This window comes from Vespa crabro, chromosome 3 (genome assembly GCF_910589235.1).
Source record: "Vespa crabro chromosome 3, iyVesCrab1.2, whole genome shotgun sequence".
NCBI lineage: Eukaryota > Metazoa > Arthropoda > Insecta > Hymenoptera > Vespidae > Vespa > Vespa crabro.
In genome coordinates this window covers 1,466,598-1,488,038 of record NC_060957.1, presented here as the reverse complement: position 1 = coordinate 1,488,038, position 21,441 = coordinate 1,466,598, and the positions used below count along the sequence as shown (strand labels likewise).

The 21,441-nt window shown below is 29.0% G+C and overlaps 2 protein-coding genes across 6 annotated transcripts in view; one reads left to right on the top strand and one right to left on the bottom strand.

Moving 5' to 3' along the window:
- The first annotated feature begins 426 nt into the window (after nt 1–426).
- LOC124422793 (zinc finger protein 836-like) lies at nt 427–4,507 on the top strand. The gene is made up of 4 exons (XM_046959695.1): nt 427–794; nt 872–1,018; nt 1,432–1,506; nt 1,619–4,507. The coding sequence occupies exons 1-4, from the start codon at nt 657–659 to the stop codon at nt 4,382–4,384; spliced, it is 3,126 nt and encodes a 1,041-aa protein (XP_046815651.1). The 5' UTR covers nt 427–656; the 3' UTR covers nt 4,385–4,507.
- Nucleotides 4,508–6,682: 2,175 nt separating this feature from the next.
- The window catches only part of LOC124423105 (protein kinase C and casein kinase substrate in neurons protein 1), a 46,018-nt gene continuing 31,259 nt past the window's right edge, over nt 6,683–21,441 (bottom strand). Inside the window, exons 2-10 of one of the 5 annotated variants that reach the window (XM_046960492.1) lie at nt 13,291–13,682; nt 12,859–13,047; nt 12,030–12,050; nt 10,302–10,528; nt 10,011–10,131; nt 8,927–9,037; nt 7,748–7,914; nt 7,473–7,633; nt 6,683–7,307 (exon numbers count right to left, since the gene is read on the bottom strand). In XM_046960492.1, coding sequence (XP_046816448.1) covers nt 7,195–7,307; nt 7,473–7,633; nt 7,748–7,914; nt 8,927–9,037; nt 10,011–10,131; nt 10,302–10,528; nt 12,030–12,050; nt 12,859–13,047; nt 13,291–13,653 — 1,473 coding nt within the window. In that variant the 5' untranslated portion in view covers nt 13,654–13,682 and the 3' untranslated portion in view covers nt 6,683–7,194. Of the gene's footprint in view, nt 7,308–7,472; nt 7,634–7,747; nt 7,915–8,926; nt 9,038–10,010; nt 10,132–10,301; nt 10,529–11,362; nt 11,375–12,029; nt 12,051–12,858; nt 13,092–13,290; nt 13,683–21,441 lie in introns of those variants that run through there. The other 4 variants (XM_046960493.1, XM_046960496.1, XM_046960495.1 and 1 more) reach the window with 4 other exon arrangements.

The following is a 21,441-nucleotide window of genomic DNA, read 5'->3' as shown; positions in this document are numbered from 1 at the left end:
TAGTTTGCGAGTATTTGAATCGATAGTTCTCGCCACTTCGATTCATTTCTTCTTTCGATTATTTTTCGATATCAATATATTAACAATCTCGTAAACTTTGTGATTAAATACTCGATAATCATTGTTTTTCGATTCAAAATACAGAACATACAATTTAAAATTTAATTTATATCATATATATATTACATCATTATTTTTTTTGTTATTTAACATTATCGAATTAACCAATAAAATAATTAATTTATATTTTGTAAAAAGAAATCTATTAATTATCATCTGAAAACTCGGTGTATTATATTTTTATTATTTTATGTCGTTTCGATTAATACAAAGTAAATAGATAACAATTATTATATTGTACATACGTAGAAGTATAAACAATTATATAATTAAATTAATTATATAACAAAAAAGTGAAAATATTATTCTTCGGGAGAGTTTTTTTTTAAATAGAAAATTTGTAGAACCGCCATACGTTTGTTTTAATTTTCATAAATAATAAGTCTGAAGTAAGGACAAATGAATTGTATCGATAGTCTTATCAAGTCATAATCTTGCACACCCGCCACATCGTATTCACTGCATACTTCAAGTTTCTCGATACCATTTGATCTACAAACGTTATAATATCGTTTTTTCATACGTAGTTATAAAAAATGCCGAGAAAACGGAAATTACCTAATCTACATAGCAGGTGTCGTATTTGTCTTACCGAAAATGGTTGTATGAGTAATTTATTCGATGATAAGGTGCAATTTCAAATCAATGACCTTAGCAAGTGTACCTCCATTGATGTAAGTTGTTTATAATCTTTCATTATTTTATCAATCTTTTTCATCTGTTTTTAATTACCGTATTATGTTTTATTTAGATAAAAGATGAAAAGGGTCTACCGAATATCATTTGTCATGTTTGCTTATATAAATTGAATATGTGGAGTGAATTCAAGGAACAATTTATACAATCTAATGAATTATTGTTAAATCATTTGGAAATATCAGAAGCATCTGATAATACGGTATGTATAGAAATATTCAATTTATATTATCAACATATACTTATTTGGTGATGTGTAAGCATTAACTTTCTGTTACAAAAGTTCATTGAACGAGTTGTACTTGTTTGGTTTTCCTTAACACGCCTTTTCATTATTTATTATAATCCCATAGATAATTTAAGCGAATAGATATTTAACCATATAAATTTGTTTAGATGATTTACATTAGGTTTTTAAATATCGTTCTTTATAATATGATATTGTTTCTTTTTCAATTGTTTACTTATTATTATAATAACTCCGACTTACATTAAGCTTTTCAATATTGTCCTTTTATTTTTATGATATTCTTTCTTTTTCAATTCCTTACTTATTATAATAATAATTGTAAATGTAAAAATTAAATCTAAAAAATTAAAATCAACATGTTTTAGATATCACAATTTAAAAGAAAGCTTGCAGAATTGCAGCAGAGTAGTGATGACAGTTTATCTGATACCAATGAAAAGGTATGGAGTATAAACAATTGTTAAATTTTATGAATCATATATACAATTTTATAAGTATTCTTTTTGAAATATTTTTTTTCAAATAATATCCCTTAATTTATAATTATTTTAGAAAAAGTCAAAATCAGAGGTTCCTCCATTAATACCATTGGAATTTGCAAGTGTAGATTGTGTTGCTGATCAAAATACACTAAAAGAAATGTACATATCAGAGGATGATCCTGCCTCTTCAAAAGATTCATCTCAGAAAACAAATGACATTAATACCAATAAATTTGAAGGAGCAAATGATAATGAAGGCAATACCCAAATAAAACCATCTTTAGTTCCAATGAGGGTTAAATCTTTAAGTGGTAAAAGGGGTAGAACAATTGAAAGAAGAAAAGCTTCTACAAAACGTTGGGTAGCTAGGAAAAAAGCTCTTTTAGCAGCAACTGGAGAGCATGCCTCAGATACTGATTCTGTAGTTTCTGATGATGCACAATTATCACCTGTACAGAAAGCAAGAGCAAAAACAAATGCAGATAAAGAAGCTGAGAGACAAAAGAGATTAGCTAAAGCATTAAAAAATTTAGAAACTAATATGAGTGGTAAATATAATATTAAAAATGACAGTGATAATGTAATTGTAGAAACAGATTCTGATACAAGAAAAACAAGATCTCAAACATTACTCAATAATGATGTTTTGTCAAATGAGAATAAAAGTATATCATTGAAGGAAGATGGTATGCAAGATGAATTGAAACAAAACAAATCATATATACAAAATGTTTTAGAAAAAGAAAATTCTCCTACTGATATCCCAGAGTATGATATTACTGACGAATCTGTTACAAAAATCAAGTTGCATAATGATAAAAAAGCATTTTTGCCACATTCAGTGAAATCAGAATTAGAAATTGGCGATGTAAGATATGTTGTAACATCGACATTGGCATTAACAGAACCAGAATACACGAACAAAACACATTTAAATAATTTACCTAAAGAATCTAAGAGTTTTAATGTAGATGAAAATAGTCAAGAAAAAAATACGGATATTATCGATGCTGTACAATTGCGTAGGATTCATCCTACGATAAGTGATTCAAATGATAAAAGGTTAATTGAAAAATGTTTGAACATAGAAGTAGAGGGAACAGAATTAGAAGTATTAAAACAAATTCAGCTTGAATTGGCTACCTTTATTGAAAAAGAGGTGAAATATAAATTATTTGGAATAAATAGCAACGATATAAAGAATGAAGAATTACAAAATTTCTATAGTTCTTCTTATCAGGCATTAGATCAGAAATTAAAAAATATAATAGAAAAGACAATAAAGAAAAATATTGAAGCGTCATTTAAATCATTTGAATTTTCTAATCAACAATCTAGAACTGTTTCAGCAGAGTTTGTAAAAACAGCAATGATCTCAAAAAAATTTCAACCTACTGTTGTATTAAAGGTATTAGATCTAATACAGGAAAGTAAATATCATAGAATTAATAATTTACATATTCTTGATCAGCATAAACCTATAAATAAAGTTAATAATTCTCTTGAAATTTTACCTCATAAACGAAGAAGAGTGCCATCTAGAAAGTACAATGATTATAATACATCTACTATGGACTCTGATTCCAATGGTTCAGAAGAAACTATATCACACAAGTTATTATCTACTCAAAAAGTATATGCATCATCTATTAAAAGAGAACCTGGAGTGAGAAAACAATCGTTTGAAAAAACTTCAAAACATAGTATTTTAATGACTACAACATCTGTTGCAAAGAAATCTACTGTTGGATTTCAAAAAAGCATAGAAAATCGTAGCAATATAACGAATCCAGAATTATCAATAAATGCTAAACATATTTGTGGTGTTTGTAATTTGTCTTTCAATGATCGTTCAGAGATTGAGGTACATATGAAATCACATAAAGTGGAAAATACTATTCCACGACATAACAAACATAAAATGATGCGTTGTAAAAGATGTCATGAAATTGTGGAGGCTCGATTCGTAAAATCACATGTATGTCGTTCAGTAAAGCAAGTACATAAATGTTATGTATGTAATGTTGTATTTAGAACAGAAAAATTATTAGCGCATCATTTAGAAAGTCATGATCAATCCGAATTTAATATAGAAAATATAGCAAAAATAGATTCTAAAAAATTATTAGATACGAGTAATCGAAATTCTTCAATACTTGTTACTACTGTGAAAGATCAAATTAAAAAATCTATCGTAGGTACTCAAATAAAAGCAGTAGAAAACACTACATTAGAAAATACATTAACTTCTAAAAGTGCAAAATTAGATGGAATTAAAAGTATTGAAAGACCTAAGAAAACTTATACTTGTTTTGTATGTGATAAAATTTTTACAGATGAAGAGATACTCAAAGATCATTTACAAAAACATTGTGATGATATAAGTGAAGATGAGCAAAGTATAGGAAAAGAACAATATCAATGTGCTATTTGTGGTGATTCCATGGAATCTGAGGATGCACTTGGGGTTCATGTAGAAAAACATCTTTTTGATGACGAAGATGACAATCCTAATCTTATTACAATAGGAACTGAGAATGAAAAAACAAAAGAGTCATCTTATCAATGTGTACAATGTGCAGAAATATTTAATTCGGAAATGTTATTGGAAATGCATACACAAGCGCATGAAGAAGAAGCTGCAATAGCAGAATGGGAGAAGCAAGGAATGAAGGCATATGAATATCAATGTATGATCTGTGATGATCTTTTTGAGACTGAAGAAGAATTGTCTGAGCATCTGGATGTACATAATGGTAATGCACATGTATGCCAATTATGTGAGAAACCATTTCCAACACTTTTACATTTACAACAGCATGTTGCAACGCACTGATGTAAATATGCACATCAACTTTACTTTTAATATAATAAATAGTTATTAATATATATTATAATGTTTGTCTAATGTAACAACATATAATTAAAAATTTCAAGTTTTCTTTTTTTTTTTTTTTTTTTTTTTTTTTTTTTATATATAACATTACGTAATAATAAAAATATTAACAAAAATAATTATATTAATGTCATAGATGAATAGAAAGTTAAAGAAAAATACTATATAATAGAATTACATATATATATAGATGTATTTACACATCCACACATATATGATCATTTTTAAAATATCAATTAATTATATGATTGATACAGTTGTTTAATCTTCATATACATATTTTATAAAATATACATATATGCATATTTCGAGTTTAAAAGTTTTATATTAGGATCTAGTTTGTTTAAATTTAAGGTATAAATTAATTAACTTAAAAAGTATAGAATTTAAATGATATTAAAATACAAATTATAGTACATTTTTAATATTAAGATAAAATATATATTACTTTGCATTTTGTGAATTCAATATTTTACTTGTATGTACAGATTTTTTCTGAATACAAATATTTTGTAAATATATATTTGTGTAATTAAACTTATATTTTGATTTTTGAAAGAAAATAGAAATATGTGTGCATGTTTATTAATAGTAAAATGTTAATTCATTTTTACATAAATACATAAATATATAAATATGTAGAACCAATATTTTTGGTTGATGTATTGATGTGAATTGATGTAAATGAATGTAATCATTTTACTTGTATATATATATATTAGTTTTAAATACAGCTCTGATTTTTTGCTACAATATGATTGCGTGCGATTAAGGATACGCAACATAATTACATTTAATATTAAAAATATTTTTTAAATAATTATGATTAGAAGAGAGGTGAAAAATAAAATAAAGGATTGCATATGGTAATATTTTGTTAATTGCTACTTAATATAAATTGTGAATATTAATACTGCAAAATGTACCAAAACACTTATGGAAAAACAAATATAGTTATTGATGTATTATTTCTATTTTTTAATTATTGCCCCTAAAATAAAAGCATTATTAAAAATATAGTATATATTTTATACATAGGACGTTTATTAGATATACATAGTAAATTTTATACAGAAGGTAAATTCTACATAACAATTTATGAAGTTATGGATATTCTTCATAAAACATGATTTGAAGGATTAAAAAGTGTAATTGATTACAATAATCAGTCATAGGCTGAATTGAAAACCTTACTATATTCTACTTTATTTACATAAATATCGTGTACAGAGACACAGGTTTTATTCATACTTAATTTTTATTTTCGTTAACATACGTCGTATATCTAATTATTACATGTAAAATAATAATTTTAAAAATCAAAATACATATTTCAGTCAAAATCAGTTTTCGACTTGTATTAAATATTTTGAAAATTATATGGTAATTATAATAAATTATAATGCATGGCTTTTGTATATTTTAGGAAAATTATGTTTTTTTATAAAATTTTCCAATGCAACTGTCAAAAATAAACATCTAATAATGATTTAAAGGAAATTGCGTTATAAGTGTACATAACACATTGGTCCTTTAATAATGTGTTTGTTATAATGTCAAATAACTTATATATTTATACTTTACAATGAAGGATACACATGCTATAATTCACTTCGCTTGTGCTTACGTTTCAATTTTTCGATGAAAACACATAAATGTAAGGTGACATATATTTTCATGAAAATGTATATTCTTAATAAGAAATATACAAAATTTGTATTTTAGAAACAAAATTATTTTACTTTGAAAATAATATTCTAGTCTTATTATTTTTATATAAAAAGACATTATATATGTACAAAGCATATTTTATATATATATATATATATATATATATATATATATATATATATATATCATATATATATATATATGGAAGTGATAGTGTGTTAAACGTTAGATATTTAAAATGCTTAAATTTATGCAAGAAAAAATGACCAATACTCTTTTAAGAACAATGCTAGAATCATTGTTTTTTTTGCTTTTTCTTTTTTTCTTTTTTTTTTTTTAAATAATATTTTAATAAGAAAAGAATATTCTTGGGTCCCGAATTTTTGTTATTTATAGTATATATTTAATTTAAGTATATTTTTAAAGTATCCTAATATACTTTGTCGCATACACTGTGACATTTTATCTAATAACTTCAAATATTACTAAGCTCTTAATTCTATTATGTACAATGACACCATTTAGATAAGTGTAAGGTTTCAAAGGTACTTTTTTAATAACAATAAATTAAATAAAATTTTTGTCTTCAGCCAAAAGATTCTTAATTGTAACAGTAATAATGTGTTACAAAATGAATGACTGTACATTACTCGAAGATCTAAGATTTGCATACATGTTATTCATTTTAATTGTTAATACTAACAATGAATTTTACTAACTTATCTATCTAAAAAAAACGTATTAACTGCAATTGGAGATGTTTTGTCTGAGATCTTTTTAAAGAACTCATTTCATTGAACTATCTTTGATATAAAAACAGAAAAACAGTCACATAACGTCACTGTCTTTGTATTCACAGTTTTTGTGAAATTTTCAGCTTATGCAAATCATCGTGTCATACACGAAAAAAATGTAAGTGTTCTTTTTTTTTTTTTTTCTAACAAAAATAAACTTTTGTGATGACATTGCATCACCGAAAAATAAAAACAGAAAACAACAAAATAACTAGATTTTGTTCTTCATAATTTTACTTGTTAAGTAACCAAGAAAGAATTTTAGAAAATTTAACTTTGCATAAACTATTGAGATAATAACTCTACATAATTTGCAGGATAAAGACCAACTCTACCATCTTTCCTTCCTTTACACCATCCCTGCTCATCTTCGTCTTCCAATTTCTCAAATATATCACCTTTAATTAATAAGAAATGTTCAATGATGAATTCATTTACAATTTGTAAAAAAGTAAATTATATGAAATTTTATTATTATTATCATCAAAGCTAATAGCAGTGAAATTCTAATAATCTTAAATTAATGCAGCTTATGAGCTGTTGTCGCAGTATGCAATATGTACCTTGTTTAAAACTGAGTTCATCAGCTTCTGCTCCCTCATAATTATACAAAGCTTTAACTGGAACCCCTGGCTCTCCACTATCTACTAATGGTTCACCACCATCTTCATCCCATTCTTCTTCTTCAAATGGATTTGATTCCTGCTTTGTATTGGTACCATTCCTAAAAATGTAACACAAAGAACATAACATTCAGAATAAATCATTACACTTCTTTATGATATTTGTAACACATACACTGAACTCTTTATATTAATAAATAATTTGTTTAACTTACGTAATCGTTGAACTTCTATTAACTCCACTACTTTCGTGATTAATTTTTTCAGAAGATTGTTTGCTCGAATTAATAGTATCTGTTTTACTATCCCCATGGAGTCCATCTGTTGTTATAACACGACCAGCAGACTTTGACTTTGATTTATGATTGACTGGAGGGAATTCCTATATTGATGAAGAAATAGTAAGAAATAAAAATAAAATTCATATTCACTTTTTTTTTTTTTTTTTTTTTTTTTATATAGAATAGATGTGCCTCCAAAAATATAAACATATTTGCTCGTGTATGTGTATTTGTGCGTACAACCAAGTATTTAGCATGTATTAAATAATCTTATATCATTCATATAGCTCTGTGACAAATGTATATTTACATACATATCTGTTTTGAAAATTTGATCGTACAAAATGTGAAACAAAGATGTTAGAATGATTTGGAGTTATGAATATATGATTGCACAGCCCAATAATAGTATACAAAATGCATTTAAGAAAAAATTCTTATAGAAAGTTATATATAATATATACAAAAGTATACAATAATATAACATATGTGTATACATATAAGAGAATTGATAATATGAATTGAAAATAAATAAATCTTGCAATATCGTAAACATATTATGAAAAAAAAAAAAAAAAAAAAGCAAAACGTACACAATCTAAACAACAACGTAGAGATGATTTTAGTACTGACTCGTTGAAGAATTTAAAGAGATACCTTGAACTTGATGACACTATATATATAGTAGTAGACCTGTCATATTAAAATCACCTCTATTTCAATGGTTTCAAAGGTTGTACTTAAGTGCACCTGCGATCGATTTAAGAAGAGTTATTTCGTGAGTAAGCATAAAGCATATTATAGGTAAACTTATAGTGAATTGAATTAGCAGAGCGAGAAGCTAAGAAAAATAGAAAAAGAAAGCCTATTTTTGGTGAGAGCTCATGCGCCTCCGCCATCCACCGCTTGTATGTTGCGGCTTTGCACGCGTCGTAAGTTCAACTTGTAAAAGATTTCGTGCCTCCGAGCGCGCTATCATTCCTCCGTTAAGGGGAGGTTTAAATGTGCATGTTTTGCTACTAGATACACGATATATATATATCTGCACGTGTCTCATTACAGTTAACAAGAAAAAGACGATAGGTTCTCATGTAAACTTAAACAAAACTTTACATGCAGATCCTCGCCGACTGGTCGCTGATTGATGAGAGTGATGGATCCAGCTGGAAGTGCCTCCTTTGACTTCGAACCCTTGGTGATGTCACGGAATTCCTCTGTGTAGTCCTGCATAATAATAGCAACGCCCAAACAATCACATGCATGCATTCCGGAAAGTCTTTGTGGGTTTCTATCTAAGCTTAAAAGATCTTCGTCGTAGCTAAGATTTGATAAAATAGAAATCGATTGTAATATATTTAAGTGGGCGGGTAAATGGGACTGGGCTTTTCAAAGCATTACGTTTTTACTCTCTCAACGTTATTGACCTTTAACGTCAACGAATTGCTTGTATAGGAATAGGGAATAAGCTTTCAACGGCACAAATATTAGTTAAAAACCAAAACAAAGAAAAAAAATATAATAAATTTATAACCATCAACGAGCATTATATTTTCTTTATATCAGTATTGTATAAGAGAGACTGCATTTTTCATAAGCTGGTTGATGATTAAGATAAAAGTTTAATATATCAAAAAAAAAAAAAAAAAAAAAAAAAAAAAAAAAAAAAAAAAAATCAATATATAAATAAACAAACAAAAAAAAAAAGGAAAATAAACATAAAACCATTTTGTTAAGCTTGCAAAAAATTTGACAAAAGCGTATTCAATGCTGTCATATGTTGACACATAAATTGTATACATGATAATACATGATAATACGACATCCATAAAAATTTAGACGATGAAAGGTCATAGACGTTTATTGAGAGCAATATTGTTCTTTCGTTTCCGCCCTATTACTTTCCAGAAAAATTTTACTTGATATCAATTCATAGTATTTATCATTAGATATTTATAGAAAATAGACATGGATCGTAAAAAAATCCTTGTCAACAAATGCTCATTATGATATATTAAGGTAATAAAAAATTGACACAATTTATAACATAAACGATTATATATGTATAAAGAAGAGTAATAGAGTAATATATAAAACCCACGCTACGGCTATGCGTTCTCTAATGGCAGATTTCCAATTACGAGCAGAAATTTGCATGCATTAGTGTCTCTTTTATATACATAGAGAATCGATAAATTACCTCAAATTGTGGCCAATTCATAGCCATATTTACACCATGATTATTAGACCACCATTTAAGATCCTTCTCGTGATCTGCATTGTTAATAGTATGGTAGAATTCTTCGTATATTTGTGGAAGCCTAAAAGAAAAAAAGAAGAAAAAAAAAGGAGAAAATAAATAAAAAGAAAACAAATCATGAAAGAAATAACATATAGTGATAATATTTTCATAAAGAAAAGAAAAAAAAAAAAAAAAAAAAAAAGAAGAAAAACAAAAAAAAAGAAAATAAAAAACATGAAGAACACTTACACTGGATCCTGTGATATATTGAGGCACTTGTGAATACCAAATAGAACTTTTTTAAAGAATTGAAGTCGTTGCGCTTCCATTTCTTGACACTTATCAAATACTTGCGACATATCCTCCATATATTTTGGATTATACTGGTTAATTTCTTGAAGTGCAGCTTCATATTTTTCTTTCGCCTTTTGTACCTCCTCTTTCGTCTTCTGTACTCTGTCTTGCATTTTCTTTACCTGTAGAAAACATAATAATTATTACTAAAGTCGATCATTTATACGTTTTATAACTTTTAAGATAAATCAAAGGTAAAGATCTTAGCAGAAGTATGTTGGTTCTTTGATAATAATTTACGTTCTTATCAAATAATATGTTTCCGCAAATACAACTCATCTTCATCAATCTACTACTAATTCTTTACCTTTCAACTTCTTTGTATCGTAAACAAAGCCGTAAAAATGTCTTTTTGAGTTATCGCTTTAAAAATTTCAGTGAATTTCTAAACATTTACGAACTATCGTTACGAGTGCCAGCCAGCGAATCTAAGAAAAAATATTATCGCTCGTTGTATATATGTACGTATATATACCATGAAATTGCTAATTAAATTAACAGTGATATGAATAAGTAAGCCGATACTAATTACCACTACTACGTTCATGAATGTGCATATTTTGTGCGATTACAAATGTAGCTATAAAGTGAGTAGAGTCTTGTCTTACAAGATAAGAGAAGAGACAGATATGTGCATGATAAGTTGATAGCAAAAAAGAAAAGAAGAGAAAAAACAAAGAATGTGGAAGGAATCATCAAATTTACGTAAAAATTATTAGAAGTATCTAGGTTTAATGGAGGTAAACAGAAAAAGAGAAGCGAACGAAAGAAATGGCATAAAAAGATATATAATGGCTTTCTTTCATGTACGCCGCATTTTCTCGATCGGATTAAATAGAAATACACGGAAATACTATTAAATAGAAATACTACTAAAGAAGATATTCTAATCGATCAGGAATCTGGCAAAGCGGATTACTAAAGTAAAGGGAATCTCAAGAATCGATATTGCTTACCAACAGGGCTTTCTGTAATGAGAAAAAACGAGAGAAACATGGATTAATAATCATGCCGCATGCAACATCATATACATACAAGCTGAACGTCGCCTATTTTAGAATTCCTAAGGCACTCTTGTATTCTGATGCCCCATGCACCACATCCATACTCAGTCATCTAAAAACGTTGTTAGCTTTTTTCAAAGTGTCAAAACTTGCTATTTTCGTCCACGATTTATAAATCGTTTCTATTGATTGTAGTACGAAATAGTTTCTTTTTTTATTTCTTTCAAAATATCATCAGGAAAACTTGCATGTGGCAATGTGACCGGTGACGGAATCATTTCTTTTATTCAGGACATTGTGCATGCTAAATGTATATAAATAAAAGTGCATATCGATCTTCGCGTCATCGTTGAAAAAAATAAAAATAATATCTTTGACAAATAATACACTCGAGTATCTACTTTCATTCGGGGAAAAAAAAAGGAAAAAAAAAAAAAAAATAAGAAAAAGAAAAAGTTTCTCAACAAAATTTATAGGAATTACTAATGAAATAGGATATACCACGATTCAATTGTATTGTAATTATTTTTTAAGGCAATAAGAAACGTTTAACAGCAAAAATTTGTTAAAAACACAACAGTGGCTGCATGCAACTCTGTTAATAAAGGGTTTGACATACGTTTTCAGAGCCTCGGGCCATCTGAAAATAATTATTGCTAAAGAACAATCGAAACTACTACTGTAATATACATATTTTCACGAGTGCGTATAATTGTGATGCACGCTACGCAATACTTTGTATCCATTTTGAAAGAAACATCATTAGAATTATTAACTGACTTAAACGATCTAATTGTAATAAATGAATAGAATTGATTGAGATTTTACAATGATATATTTATAGTCGTACATATTTAGGAATCTACAATGGCATAGAATTAGTGCTAGGATATTCTAACATCTAATTCTCGCTATAAAATATCATTGAAGCTATTCAATTTCTTTTCTTTTTTTCTTTTTTTTTTTTCTAATGCAAGAAGATTATTATCGTACGTTTCTTATATTATTTCCGAGAGAACACGATCGCTTTTAAAAAGATTTTCATTTAATAACACGTTTATCGTGTATTCATTATTTCAATACTGGTACCCACATCGGTAAAATAATTAATCGACAATTAATATCAATTATATCCTTCGACGATTGCTATTTATTTTTTTTTTCTTTTCTTTCTTTTCGTATTTTTATCATTGAACGAACGATATTACAAACGAAATAATTAATTATATCGATTCGAGCCCGTTCATCGACGGCCTAGATTCTTCGTTTCCTTTAAAAGCGGACATAGGTTACGGTTGTATATTATACGTCGAAGAAAAATTACATATGCATGTGATAACTCTACTAAAATAGATAACACGTTGATGTGAATAGTTGATCGTCGTGACGCGATTATAGTAAAAGATAAGAACGAATATATGTACGTAATAATAACGAGGAAATATTACCTGATCGGGTGAAAGAGAACTATCAGCTGAAGCGTTCCTCTCCATATTAGCCGCAGTTCGTTCAGTTTTGCAGCTGTTGTGATATTCCGCTTTGGCTTTCTCGACTTTCTGTAATAGTTTCGCCCAGGGCTTTTGCGCTTTTTTAAAAGCATCTTCCATTTCCTTCCGCTCTTTGAGGGTCATCATCGACTGCAATACAACATCGGCGAGATATTACGAATAATAACGCATACCTATACGAAAATAAATCACCTGTAACTTTTGTTACCCTTCGTCGATCGTAAAATCCATTATCGATCGTTAGGAAAAAAAAAAGAAAAAAAAGAAAAAAAAAAAAGTGAAGGTCGAAATAGATGATAAATTTTCATCGTAAAAAACAATATTTTCTTTGTATCAGATTTGTTATATTTGTGTTATAATTGTTCTTTTTACCTTGTGATAGGTATCCTTTTGCCATGTCTTCACTTGTTGAATAATATCGTTGCAAAGGTTCTCCTTAACCCTAAGATGAAGGTCGCACAACCTATCGGATTCGACCAGAACACCCTTCCACGCAGCTTCCGTGGTCCCATATTCTGGGCCCTTTTCAATCTTGTCGTTCCAATTTTTTGACCAATTCTTCAACGCCTTCGCGTAACTTTTTTCAATTTCCGCTCTTTCCTGAACCAATGCTATTAAACTATCGCATAGCTTGTGACCATCCTCGATCCTTTTAGTCGTTCTTTTGTAATTGCCCGGCTCCCAGAAAGAATCGGACGTTGCTATAAGCATGTTATCGTCGCTGTGGTGTGACATCCTAATCTAAATCGAGAAATTCCTCTCAGCTGAAACAGAAAAAAAAGTTTTTTTCTTTTTTTGTTTTTTATCAATTATTCCCCTATATCACGGAGAAAATTATTTCAATGTTTATTAATAATTTTTATTTAACTTAAACGAATCATATTTATTTATAATGAACGTATATTATGGATTAATATAATTAATGTAACATGTAAACATTTCTCTCTCTCTATCTCTCTCTCTCTCTCTCTCTCTGATTTATCGAATAGCGTGTTAAATGTAATACGGAGGAAACGTTACTCGGAAGATCGAAGATGAACGTCATGTCTATTTCTACTAATGTATCGTACATATTCAAGTCGACTAGAGTCGACGTAATTGAATTATGAGTTGGTCTGGATCATCGATTGGCCCGATTTGCGAAGCCATTATAAATCCGAGTAGTCTCTCCCCTCTACCCCTCCCCTTCTCCCCCTCTTTTTCTCTCATCAAAGAATCAACGCTTTTCATTTTAACGTTACAAAAACGTTATAATTCGTTTATGTGATGAATGTTTTTCGTACAAATACAAAATAATGCAACGTAATAATAATAATAATAATAATAATAATAATAATAATAATAATAATAATAATAATATATATATATATATTATTTACGTAAGATGTATGCTTCAATGAATCCGTGTGATTGAGAAATCAAATGATAAAAAATTATAATTTTGTTTAACGTTACGAAGTCATGCACGTATGACATTGTATATACGATGATCAATCAAGTCAAAATAGACGATTACGTTCGATAACTTTTCAATATACATTTCATTCTCGATCATATCTTTTTCTTTCCTATGCAAATTATGTTTCTTCTATAGTATTAGTTATATACGTTTGTTTATGCTTTCTATATCAATGAGATATATTCATTAAAATAGATAAAGAATGATACTATCAAACGATTCTATATTAAATGAATTCTATTGGCCGAAGGAAATTTTTATTGTATCTTTCGAAATTCCTTTGCTCTTTGCCAATTGAACGACTATATTATACGTTAAGTAAAAGAGCCTTTTACGAAAGTGTATAAGAGAATGAAATTTAAGAATTCGATGTTCGCCGTTCCGTGGATTATAGGATACTTTTGAATATTGGAAAAAGAAGAAGGAGAAGTAGTAGTAGTAGTAGTAGTAGTAGTAGTAGTAGAAGTAGAAGTAGAGGTAGAAGAAGAAGTAGAAGTAGAAAAAGACAGAAGAAATAAGGAAAAGAAACTGAAAGATTATTCCCTCGATTCTCCGCTTTCAACTTCCGTGAAAGATAGGGTAATTGAAACTAAACTATCGCCTCGTTGTTTGACCTCGTATTTGCTCTACTTCATCGATCTTTTATCATAAAATTCGACCTAGTCATCGTATTTCTCTCTCTCTCTCTTTCTTTCTACTGCAAAAAAAAAAAGAGAATTCTTCTTTTTATATTGAAAATACATAGTAATACTCCATCTTTTTGAATTTGTCACACGAATTGAGAAGAGAAAAGAAAAGAAGAGTGTGTATGTGTGCGTGCGTGTATATATATGTATATATATATATATCTTCTTTGACCAATATATATATATATATATATATATATATATATATATATATATATATATATATATATATATATTGGTCAAAGAAGAATGCGAAGACGAGTAATTTGATGACGATGGTAACCTGTTGACCTAATTAACGAACTCATTGAATTATGGAGATAATTTAACACTTCGATAGCTCTACTGCTGTTTAATATGCTTTAATCACTCCTCTTGAAATTGCAAGCAGGGTGCTTTGACCTCTTTGGTACCTCTGTGTGTGTGTGTGTGTGTGTGTGTGTGTTATATATATATATATATATATATATAATACACGTGTTAATATATGGTGTCAATTTAATTATATTTAGATTTGAAAGAAAATGAGAAGACAAAAGATAAATAAAATATAGATCAACTAAAAGATCGATCTTCGTAAATCGTCGAACCTCTTGAATTTGTTCGAAACTCTGATCGAAATTTTTCCGACGTTAGTAGAAGCTGAATCGATCAAATATTTTCATAAGCAGCCGACAAGCTATTACGCGCGTGATACGTAAGAGATAATGAACGTTGGATCGTGGTCCTTTAAAGTCAGTGGTTCTCATTCGTCGTTCTCATCGTTAGAACGATCTAAATATTCATTTAAATGTAATAAAAAATACAATCGTAATATTTTCACGAGAAAAATAATAAAATTTATATTCATTTTTAATTCAATCTAAATTGAATATTTTCTCTTTTTTATTTAACATTGTCATGTTTATTTTATCAACTAATATCATTAAAGAACTACGTTCCAAGATGGAAATCATGCTTGCAATGACGGTATAGTAAAAGAACTTGGATTACCAGTGTTCTAAGATAATTTGCATAAAATGTTGATGTTTCACATAGAAAAAAAATTCATTGTACAACACGATGACGCATATATTGTTGTTGTACGTTAATTTTATTCTATGCAAAACTTTGTTAATCACTTCTTTTAATGTGCAACGATTTAATTAAATGGTATCCTTGGTGAACAACATAGATACACAGACATTATATTCGCTATTGATGCAAACGATAGATGCAAAATGAATCAATTGTTAAAAGTCAAAATAATCGTAGGAAAGATGTAATATAATCGTTAAAGTGAAATTAACATTTTTCTTTATTTTTCTTTCTTGTAGTATAGTTGTTGTTAAAAACATTACATAATGTTACATAATTAGATTTGATATCGACGATAGGAAGGAACGACACTGTTGGACTAATCATCGATCCAATAATAAACCTTTAATGCTAAAATGTTCAATGACCTGTTTGAGATTTATACGCGAGAAGTTGCTTGATAATTTCCAGACAAGAAAAAAGGAAAAAAAAAAAAAGAAGAAAAAAGAAGAAGAAGCAAAAGATAAAAAGATAAAAAGAAGAAGAAAAAAAAAAGAAAAGAAAAGAAATAAAAGGAAATGGCTAGCCGTAGTGTTGGATGAACTACTTAAAAAACTAATTAGCGTGCTGTGTTGGAGACGCGAAATGGAACTAACGATTGTCCTCGTCGGTGAACGAAACGATAAAAGTAGTAGAAACAGGAAGAGGAGGAGGAGGAGGAGAAGGAGAAGAAATAGACGAGAAACGGTCCTGTGTATGAGTCGTTGTGGAATGTCGTCGTGCAGGCCGGAAGATGAGCAACAATCAACTCTTTCAGAAGAAGGTCGGATCAAGGATTTCGATTTTTGTTCTCCGGAAATTCCGGTTAGGTCAACTGTTTTCTTTCTTCTTTTTTTTTTTTTTTCCTTAAACCCCTATGTTGTCATTATATTCATTATCACTTAGAATTAACACTTAGTTTTCTCTTTTGATTTCAATGAAAATATATTTAATAACGATTACGTACTTATATATACACATATGTGATCGTCATTATCTCTCGATAATCAGAAGAGAGAGAGAGAGAGAGAGAGAGAGAGAGAGAGAGATGTTATTTATAGAACGTAACAATTGATTCTTGTTCTGTCTTTTTCTTTTTCTTTTTTTTTATTATTATTATTATTATTTTATTTTCTTTAAAACGATAAAACGAATACACCCAAGCCAATTCACTCAAAACTAACACTCAAAGTAGGGAATAGGCAACTCTCAACGACGATGACGATTCTTTCCGTCACGCCTTTCAATGTCCTAGGAATGAACGGAGAGCTCGATCTCGATCGTGGAATGTCGTTCCACCGGCCGGCAGGATAAACTCAGAATTGGCTATCGTACGTTTATGTATATCTATATACATATACATTATGTGTACATACAAGCAAAAGAACAATCTCGTTTGGCGCCGTGACTCGCCGATACAAGTTGGATTAATTTTATTTTACCTTTTTCTTTTCTTCTTCTTTTTTTTTTTTTTTTTTGTTTTTTTTTTCTCTTTCTTTCCTACCTTCGCGATCATCATCGTTTCTATGAAAACTTATCGCAAATTATCGGCAAAAAAATGATAAGCGATAGCGTCATATGACATTATTCTTTAATTATTTCAAAACGAATGTAGATTTTTAGGCTAATATTGATATAAATGAATTTTTACAAATCGTTCGGCGATATATTGAAAAAGGTTACTTGTTGACCAATGTATTATGTTAATAACGGAGACATGTAATGGGGGAGAAAAAGAAAAAAAAAAAAAAGAAAGAAAACAAAGAAAGAGAGAAACAGAGAGATAAAGAGATAGAGAAAGACAGACAGTGAGAGAGATAGAGAGAGAGAGAGAGAGAGAGAGAGAGAGAGAGAGAGAGAGAGAGAGAGAGAGAGAGAGAGAGAGAGAGAGAGAAAAGGAATGAGATATCAGTCGTGTCGATTGATAACAAATCGCTGGTATTAAAGTTTGCGGGACGTTAAATACAGCAGCGTTTTTTGATTGTTTGCATTTTTCTAAATATCTTGTTAACGGTGACATCACGTTGACTATTCTCTGATAAGCCTTAAATCATTCTGGATCGAGTAACGATGCGCGCGCATACGTGTATTGTATAACTATGTGTATATACGTGTGTGTATGTGTGTGTGTGTGTGTGTGTATACACGTGAACGAGAAAGAGAGAGGTCATGTCGTTGATAAGATAAAGGGTGTCGTAAATAAACATGACTAACGTCACAGTAATAGAAGAGACATTCTGCGAGCAGAAAGGTGGAGTGAGTACATTGATTCGTAACTAAAGCGGACAATGTACGATGTATTTAATATAAACAAGTTATTTTTATATCCCTTTATAGCTAATTATGTTCTTGGGAATTATATTATATAAGTAAGTTACATACACGTACGTAGATATTGATACAACGAAAATGATTTGCGAGCGAGTTCATTCGACCTTCGAACATAACTTTGTTCTTTCATTTTTCTTTTATACGATACTATAAACGTGAACGTATCTTGATATCAATTTTTAACGAATGATTATAACATTAATGATAATGAATTCAAATATTTCTATCTGTTAACGATTATCTTGATTTTCTTTAACTTTTTAAGATTAAGTGAATTAAAAATTGTCCCACCTTTTGCTCAGCTTTTTATGCATACTGGGACATATTTTAATCTATCTGGAAAAATTGAAGTTACTAAAAAAAAAAAAAAAAAAAAAAAAAACAGGAGGGAAAAAAAAAGAAAATTTTGACTAACTTTTTTTTTTTTTTTCAATTTTTTTATAATAAACAAAATTTTGTACAACCTGAGTTTTTATTTTCTCTAAAATCGTGTGCCTTAAAGAATTAAGTCGAATAAGATATCTTCGCTTTGCTGATTAGAAAAAAAAAAACAAAAAAACAAAAAAAAAAAAACAAAACAAAGAAACTTTACTAATTTTAACGGTCGATTATTTGTCGACGTTTCACATGAATATTCTCTCTCATTGTAACACAGAACGACAAGTAGGATAATGGTAAAAGAATTCATGTTATAATTATCTTCGACAAATTGAAAAAAATTTATGGGCACTTTCTCTACCCCGCATTCCTCTCCTTGTCCACTCCCAGTACGACTGTCACCCCCCATTTCGAAGAAGTATCAAAAGGGATTAAAAAAAAAAAAAAAAAAAATAAAAATAATTCGGTTAGTTATTGTCCAATCGATAAAATATTAAAATCTTATGTTCTTCGATGATTTATCGAGCCTTCGAACACGGACATGGACATGGAAGGAGATTTGAAATCTTTCTCTCGATGGGAAATTGTGCCAGGGCTAATACTCAACGCTGAACAATGCTGAGAAGTTGGCCTGATTAAAAGGGAACAGATATCCTTAAATGAAACGCCATGCCAAGTTAGGAAAGGAAAATTATCGTTGTATTTTCGTTTTGGAAGAAATTGTTAAATCGAACGAGGGACTCTAAAATAATTTACACACGTACGTAACATATATAGACGATAATTCTCCTTTATCGTGCCAAGGTTATATACACTGTCGTTTTCGTCCTTATTTACCGACGTGCTCGGATTTATCAATGTTGACGAATCTTAATTAACCCAAATAAAATTCTTATACTTGCACATCTTATATACGAGAGGGAAACGAATGTAAAATAAATTTTAAATTGGTAAATTCTCCTTTGATCGACTTTTATCTTAAAAAAAGAAAAAAAGAAAAAAAAAAAGAAAAGAAAAAGAAAAACAAAAAAAAAAAGAAAGAAAAAAGAAAGCTCTTATTTTTATTTAACTCGTTCGTTCACAATTGAGTTTCTTGATACGTCCTTCCAGGCTGGTTTTTTTTTTTTTTTTCCTTCAAATATGCTCTACTTGCTCAAGGTTCATCAAAAAGGGTTTTGAAGCCACGATTGTCCAAGGAAATGAGCTTTTTTTTTTTTTTTTTGCGTCAACAAGCTTTTCAGGTCGTTGCACGTTCATGTACTATCTTGCGTCTTTATAAGACATCTTCTAGGTCTAATGGTAAGTCTTTGAACCGTTTGCTTCGGGTCAAGAGACTGGAGAACCACCTCAAGAAGATGTAAGACACCTATTAAGATCTTACTCTAGTGCTTTAGCAAAATTCTTCTTGAATGGGATTGTTTTAATCGAAACAACGGCCAACAGAATAAATCATAGCTTTGATGCAGTTAAGTCAATCACGATTTAATTGAAACGATAATTGCTTCATTAGATGCGAATAGAAAAATAATATTTAATTCCGCTTAAGGAATTAATTTAACGCGTTAAATTAATAATCACGAAAAACGATTATCTCGATATCTGCTTTAGATAAGATAGAAATAGATTTTTTTTTTTTTTTATTCTCTTGGAAATTTCGCACGAATCACGACGTTTTATAAACCGTGTAAACGTGCATAAACCATTTTTGTTTGTTAACTATAAGATCGTTGAAATGAATATAATAAAATATTACATACGGTTTGTGTATTCCATCGCAAAAATCTTACCATAAAATTTCGTAATGATCATTTGAAAAATCTTTTAAATATCAATTTCTTTAATTATAAACAACATGTTCGAATAAACATTTAACATTAAAAACTGAACGATATATTAGAACCGATTTAATTGAAATCTTACAAAAATACTTAAAGTTAAACGTGAAAATAATTTACGTTAAATTTCAAATAAATAAATTATTTCAATTATTTTCAAAATTATAGTTATAACGTTAATATAGTCCTATATTAACGTTAAATTATGATACAGCGACAATTGTGTCTAAACCATAAAAGTGAAACAAGTAAAATGACTGTAGCTATTATACAGAGAGAAAATCATTACAACGATGGGACTACATTGTTCATACTTACAAAAAAAAAAAAAAAAAAAAAAAAAAAAAAAAAAAAAAGGTGAAACTTTTTCTGATGGAAAGGGTTGGTTTATAACAATCACAAGATTCGTTATTGGAAAACGTAAATAAAGTTCCTCGAAGTAATCAAACGAACTATATAAACAAGAAAGTAAAATCAATTAATTCGAACAATGGCAGAGAAAGGGTGGGACAATTATTTCTGGTCTACTGTACGATTTCACAGACTATCAGACATCTGCATACGACAATGAAACATCGTCGAACGACGAACTGTCATACGCAAATGTCGGGACCAACAGCAAGCACAACAGCAAATCCATGAGATATGACTGTTCCGTACTTATTGGCGAAAGCAACCGCGTTCGCGAATTTACACTCGAAATCTGGGTTGACTCGGCCTCGATATATTCCGGTATACGGAAACCGACTTTCAATAAACGCATTTGTCCGACTATTTC